Source organism: Sinocyclocheilus grahami, unplaced genomic scaffold, assembly GCF_001515645.1.
Source record: "Sinocyclocheilus grahami isolate Dianchi unplaced genomic scaffold, SAMN03320097.WGS_v1.1 scaffold139.1, whole genome shotgun sequence".
NCBI classification, from domain to species: Eukaryota; Metazoa; Chordata; class Actinopteri; order Cypriniformes; family Cyprinidae; genus Sinocyclocheilus; species Sinocyclocheilus grahami.
Genome location: NW_015505318.1, coordinates 1,354,087 through 1,361,586, shown reverse-complemented (window position 1 = coordinate 1,361,586; position 7,500 = coordinate 1,354,087). Strand labels below are relative to the sequence as shown.

Below are 7,500 nucleotides of genomic sequence, written 5' to 3'. Positions count from 1 at the left end.
ATTGGTGGCTGACTAAATACTTTTTTTCCCCACTGTAACTCTGTGAACTGCCTATGAAGACAGACTTTTTTTAGACTGAAAAAAATAATAATTTTCTTAATCAATATTTTTGTCTTATTTTGAAGTATAAATATCTAAGTATCATTAAACCAAGATAAATGTAATGAAAACAAATATTTTAAATTGTAATAACATTTCACAATATTACTATTTTCACTGTATTTTTGATCAAATAAATGAAAATAATTTTTTTAGAAACATTAAAAAATATATTATTCCAAACTTTTGACCAGTAGTGTGCATGCATATACTGTATATACACATTTTTTTAAATTACATTTTGCTCAATTTATGCTCAAAATAAACTGCCAATGAGATATAAATTCATATTAAAATAATAAGATATAGTAAATAGAACTTTAAGACAGTCTTTAAAAACAACCTTATATTTAACGAAACTTTGATTCCGAAAAATTTTTATCCTTTGCAAAGAAGACAAAAAAAAAATCTACAAAAAATGGGATGAAGTAAAATGTTTTATAATTAAGAAATATAAATATATTCTATTTCATTAAAATGCTATTATAGCATTTTAATATACTATTTTCTATATTATTATTCTAATATTATTCTATTATTCTAATATTTTCTGTTCAATTAAAGGTATTTATAATAGCATACTTTTATAAATATCTTTAATTGTACAGAAAATATTAATACAAATAAATCAAATTAAAATACAAATTTTGACTCAAATCTCCCATGCGCTTCAAAAACAAGGTCCTGTACAGGACACCAAATCAGTCACTAATGAGGCTCCATTTCTGTTAGGATGCTCCCTTAGAAGACAGCTGCCTATCTAGGCAGTAAACATCAAAGCAGCTCACTTTGTTTGGAAACAGAGGTACAATCACAGCCACATTCAACAGGACTGCCAATGTAGAGTCTTGTTTTGACGTGACGCCCCATTAGCAACACAGAGTGACCACAGTCAACAGCTCAAAGGAAGCACCTTTGCCCCATGAATACCCCATGAAAAGCCCACAGCTCTGATAGAAATCCATATTCATTGCTCATGTCAACCTCACCTTTGTATTCATAGTTGAGGTTCAGGTAATTGTTGTCCCGGTTGTTCTGGGAGAATGGTGGGCTGTGGAAACACAAGGAGAGAAGGAGGTTATTTTTGTTTGTTACTCCCCTGTGTGCAGTGGTGAGGTTGGGCTGCACCGTCTGCCTAGCCTACATTCCTGCACTGCACAGTCCCCGTCGTGCCAATGTGACCGCCTGCCACCTGATGATGGGGACCTGATATTTTCTTTACCTGATATCTGACCCGACATACAACGTCTGACCATTCATCGGGGTTTTGTAAACTTTTGAATAGCACAACGAAAGCGTTATGTGTCAGTCAAATGTAGTAACTCCAAAAAGTATGTGGACATGTAGGCCACCATTTTTTCACTTTATAAGTAATTTTGCTTTTATGTGGAGATTACACTAGATTTTTAGTATGTGAAAATATTTCAGACCCAAGAACATAACGATGTCATGAATGTCATGCTCCATGGCTTTGGTTGTGAATAAAAAAAAAAACACATTATACTCTACACATTATACACATTAAACTTGGTTTCAGTAAGATTTTATTTTATTTTATTATTTTTTTAATTTACATTTACATTACATTTAGTCATTTAGCAGACTCTTTTTTCCAAAGCGACAAATGAGGACAATGGAAGCAATCAAAATCAACAAAAGAGCAATAATATGCAAGTGTGTAATAACATGCATAGCCTAACGCAGTACATGTAGTAAGGCTTTTTTTGTTAGTGATATAATAAATAAAAAGAAAAAAATAGATAGAATAGAAAAAGAATAGAGAAAGCTAGTGTTATAGGCTTTTTTAAAAGAAGAGCAATGAGCAGCCTTTACAAGTTTAACAAGACTTCTTTTAAAAAACATTACTGACCCTTAAAGGGTTAGTTCACCCAAAAATAAAAATTAGGTTGCGTTTTACTCACCCCCGATGCATCCTAGGTGTATATGACTTTCTTCTTTCAGACGAATCCAGTTAATTATAAGTTATATTAAAAATGGTCTTTGATCTTTCAAGCTCTATTGTTGTACTCAGCGGGTATTGCATTGCTTATGTCCAAAAGATGTGAAATAAAAAGCACCTTTCCATTAAATAAAGTGTCTCACACGGCTCCAGGGGGTGAACAAAGGCCTCCTGTAGCGAATCGATATGTTTTTGTAAGAAAAATATCCATATTCAAAACGTAATAATCACTTTAATCTAGCTTGCGCCAGCAGTTGTACACAGAAGCAGTTCCGGGAGCATGAAGTATTAGGTCAGCGTTGCGCATGCGCCGGTGAGTCTCGTGAAAACCAACGTTTGTTTACAGGATCAAAAGAAGCAAAGATTCCTTACTTTAGCAAAGGAAAACAAGTCTCCTCTTGGCTTATATCGAAATCCTCCGACATTCTTCTTTACAAATCGTAATTTTGTACTTCTAATTAGTGACTGTTGTTTTGTTTCGATCTCTCCGCGTGCGTCACTTCTGAGCGGCGCATGCACAAAGCTGACCTCATGCATCATTCCCCCGGAACTGCTTCCGTTTTACAACAGTGAGCGCAAGCTAGATTCAAGTGAACATTATGTTTTGAATATGGATATTTTTCTTACAAAAACGTATCGATTCGCTACAGGAGGCCTTTGTTCACCCCCCGGAGCCGTGTGAGACACTTTTTTTGTGGAAGGGTGCTTTTTATTTCACGTCTTTTGGACTGAAGCAATGCAACACCCGCTGAGTACAACGATAGAGCTTGAAAGATCAAAGACCATTTTTATATAACTTATAACTAATATGACGACTGGATTCGCCTGAAAAAAGAAAGTTATATAAACCTAGGATGCATCGGGGGTGAGTAAAACGCAGCCTAATTTTTATTTTTGGGTGAACTAACCCTTTAACTTTTGAACAGCAGTATATGATAAATGATAAAAGCTTCAGAATGAATCTATACTTTCGCTCTCCCAAATTCTAAATTTTTTTAAAATGGCATTTCATTTGGTATTTAACTCAACTGCATTTGCATAGCATTACATTTTTTTTCATAAAAAGTATATTTTTGTGTTCTCAAGTTCTCAGTGATGCCTCAGTTACGCAGAAAACAGATTCAGAAACAGATTAATCATATTTTCCAGGCAAACAAATGACTAAATCCAATCTGCCATCACTCGCTCAGCTGTGGGTAGTTAGACAGCAATGGTAATTTTTTGTTTAAATCAATGTGAGCTGTAGTTGGCATTGATTCACAAAACAAAGAAGCTCTAGCACTCGAGGATGATGTAAAAAAAGTATACTGATCTTGCCTCTGCCAATCAAGATGTGTGCTTAAAGTCAACATAAATCAGCCAATCGCAAACTTGTTTATTTGAATAATATGCATTTCAGTGTTAAAACGGGATAATCAACAAGACTGAAATGACAAGCAAGACTTGATTTGATCCTTTTAAAGGGATGGGGTCTAATAAGACGACTTGATGATGTCAGCAGAATTATAAAGTCATTTAACACTAGAACCGCCACGGGGTAAATTTTATCCGTGGCTGTTTTTAAAAACGTACATAAAAGATTTTTAATAAAACATTCAAGTCTCCCAGTCACTGACTTTTACTAAAATTGTGTGATTTACAATCCCCTGTTGTTAAAAACGGTTTAGATAAAATCAGATCAAAAAACGGGGCATTTATACCTATAAGCGCCAGCGCGGGTCAAATTTACCCGCTATATAATGCCTGTAGGTTCGCGCTGTCATTTTCGTGTTATACCTATTTCAACATAGTATGAATGAATGAATGAATGAATGAGTTAATGTGCAGAGAGACATAAAGTGATTGTTATTGCCCCGACCCCGTTATCCCTGTCAGACGGTGACGTCAGTACGGAGCGGGGGGATCAGTGAGACCCCGGATAATGGGCACACACACACCCGTATGAGGGGAAAAATTTCCATGCACTTGTTTCCTGCCATTGTTCTGAGGGCTAAAAGCCAGATAAGGCTCGTGTAGGTAGCATGGCTTTCCTTTCTCTTTCCCTCTCTCTCTCACTTTCCTGTCTTTCATTCTCACTCTTTTTTTCCCGTTTTTTGTTTCACACTGCATTATTGACCAACTCTTTTTATAACAATAGCAAACAGGAAGCAGAGAGCACAATAGATTGGTGAGATCAACCCACTCTCTCTCCATCTTCCTCTCTTTCAGTTTCATTCGTTCTCTCTCTCTGAGCTGAGCAGAGGCGGCGAGCGATAGCACTGGAATCCAGGCGTCCTGATAAGTAAGCTGCCGCCATAGTTACATCAAGGACTTCCTGGTTGGCCTCTGTGACGACCTGATTCCATTTCCTCTCTGGGCAGCTGGTACGTTTATCAGATATCCCTACCCGTAATTATTATAATATACACTTTAAAGGTAAAGTGAGTAATTGTTGAAACATTAAAAAAACATTCTTCCATCGTCCAAAAACATTCTTCCATTTAAATGCATTGACAACTATAAATAAGGCATTTTTAGTTTGATTTCATCTAACTAAAAGTAGTGACGATACTAAACGACATTTTAGTAATGTGACTGTATTTCTGCTGTTTTTAAAACAATGCCCAACAGCTAGTCAATCAGTGAGACTATTTTTGACATTTTAGTGGCTAAATACTGGAAGAAAAAAAAAAAGAATAAAATAAATGAAATTTGGAAAAACCAACACTAAAACAAATAAAATATGACTCCAATAAACTAAACTGAAATTTAAAAAAGCCCAATAATTAATTTTTGTTTAGTATTAAAAACATTTCTAAAAAATTTTTTTTTTTTACAAAAGGTCATAACATTATTTTAATAATGGCACCAGAATACACTAGAAATGTAAAACTAAATGTTTAAATGTTATCAGTTTACACACTAATTTTTGCAGTAAAATTATTTTAGTATAATTTATATACTATTATACTGTTTCTTTTCATATACTTTTCTTTTCATGTTTTCAGTTTTAATTTTAATTTTTTATTTCTATGTAGCTTTATTTTTTTTTGTTTTAGTCATTTTAGTATTTCAGCTTATTATATTTCAATTAGTTGCCAAGGCAACATCACATTTTTTTTTAATTTAGGTTTTTCATTTAATATTCGTCTTTTATTTTATTTCAGCTTTATTTCAAAGAATGATTCAGATAGTTTTATTAATAGTTTTAGTTATTATTCAAAAAACTTCAAAAAAGAGAAAACAGGAAAAGACAAATGAAATAAACATACAGTTCAACAAAATAAGTTGAAAATAAATAAAAAATGTAATCTAAATTCAAAATAAAAAAAGTATAAAACCTGCCATCACTATAACTGTATGTTCAAAGACAGACATCATGGTTCTGACAGTTTGTGCATTGTTTTGAAGTTGTTTCAAGTTAATAAAAATTCTTCTTTAAAAACATCCCATTTCTGTTTCAATCTGCTCCCTCTAACCCTCTAACTGTTTTTGAAACGTGCCACTGCAGTACTGCAAGTATTGCTAGCTCTTGTATGAAAAATTGCTTGTGATGTGCCTCATTTATAAGTCACTTTGGATAAAAGCATCTGCTAAATGTAAATACCAGGCTTTCTTAAACTCCAATTAGTAGGCTGGTCTTTTAAAAAATGTAGTCTTGGTTCATCCCAATACACACATAAGTTCATAATATAGAGGTGTTTGGCCCACCTGTCCAGTGCTTGGTCCAGTGACTGACAGCTGCTAGAAAGTGACCCATTCGCACTCCCAAATGGCTCCATAATCTATAGACAAAAAATAAATTACAATTTTATTGCATTACATTTTTTCATTATGGTCTGTGCATCTTAACCTGAAGACTGGTTAAGACTTTCCATGAACCAATGCTCATAATATGTCCGAGCTTCCTTTTCCCCAGACTGTTATAAAGAGCACAGTTACACAGAACAGTGACATCTTGTACACTTTATACAAGTCAAAGTACAGGGCAAAAGAACATGAGAGACCTTAAAAAGTCATTATTGTTTATTTTCATTGGCCTTTTCACACTTTGTTAACAATTATTAAATTAAATTATTATAATAAATTTGTTATATACCAGAAACACAAATCATCCACCAAATCCATCAGTTCTGGCATACCTCAAGGTTCTGTCTTGGGCCCTCTTCGTTTCACTACTTATATGTAATCAATTGGAAATTAATCAAACGATATGGGTTTAACTTCCACTGTTATGCTGATGACATTCAGATTTATTTAAGCACACCTTCCACTTCAGTGTTTCCTCCCCCTACATTAACAGCTTGCATCAAGGAACTCAATCCTTGGCTGAAGGCAAATTACTTTAAATTGAACTGGTAAAACTGAGGTAATATTAATTAGCTCTAAATCTGCTGTATCTAATCTATCCAGTCAACTGATGCATCATGGTACTCTCGATAATGGCGGAAGATGGTCACTTGGAGAAGAATTGTTGAATAAATTCGATATTTTTGTTTTCTTTCAAAAAGTATTCTCGTAGCTTTGTAAAATTATGGTTGGACCACTGATGTCACATGGACTTACATGTCCTTACTACATTTCTGGGTCTGAGAACATTTCAGTTGCATTGCTCTCTATGGAGGGTCAGAAAGCTCTCGGATTTCATCAAAAATATCTTGGCTTACGGGTTTGGAACGACATGAGGGTTAGTAATCAATGACAGAATTTTCTTTTTTGGGTAAACTAACTATTTAAGCTAATAATATTGCTACCAACACTCATAGTCCAGGGTTAAAAGCAGTGTATATGTGTGAATCATTGCTTAAAGTGTTAAAAGTGTCTATTTAAAAAGATGTGGTATGTGTTAAAGCACATTGTGAAAAGTCTTGATTTAACTTTAATCACAGCTGTAATCTACAGCTCCAAACCAAGGCTTACATTGGAGTCGAGCGTTTCTGGGATGAACTCTCCTTCACTGTGGATGCTGGTGTAGGACCCCTGCCGAGCGATCTGCTGTTGTTCTTCTGGTACGCTGCCTGGAGGGGGTGAGGTGCGGCCCGTGTTCAGAGATCCTGCAGACAGACGGTGTGAGGTTAGCATGACAAATCATGCAGTCTGATGCAAAAAAAAAGTCTGGAATAGTAATACTTTCACAGCAACTAATAACAGAGTGCAGGATGCCTGAAACAAAAAGAAGTCAAGCAGACTGAAGTGAATAATGACGGGGATCAAGGGCGTAGTTTTGGTTTGAACATTGGGGGGGTTGAAGTGTGAACTGTTTTAGTAGAGTCACGGGTCATGCTTACTCATAAGGTTTATTTATTTGTTTGTTTGCTTATATATTTATTTTTGTGAAATGGTCTGTTGTGCTATCATCTATGCAAAGTTGGTGCAATAAAGTAACATCATAGTTAACAATTACTTGTTTACATAGGATATATATACTGTATATATATATATATATATATATATATACTGTA

General features: G+C 34.5%; 1 protein-coding gene across 1 annotated transcript in view; it reads right to left on the bottom strand.

The window, feature by feature from the left end:
- The window catches only part of LOC107591272 (mitogen-activated protein kinase kinase kinase 3-like), a 57,322-nt gene that overhangs the window by 20,725 nt on the left and 29,097 nt on the right, over positions 1–7,500 (bottom strand). The window contains exons 6-8 of the mRNA XM_016280387.1: positions 6,959–7,107; positions 5,750–5,823; positions 1,089–1,150 (exon numbers count right to left, since the gene is read on the bottom strand). Coding sequence (XP_016135873.1) covers positions 1,089–1,150; positions 5,750–5,823; positions 6,959–7,107 — 285 coding nt within the window. The remainder of the gene's footprint in view (positions 1–1,088; positions 1,151–5,749; positions 5,824–6,958; positions 7,108–7,500) is intronic.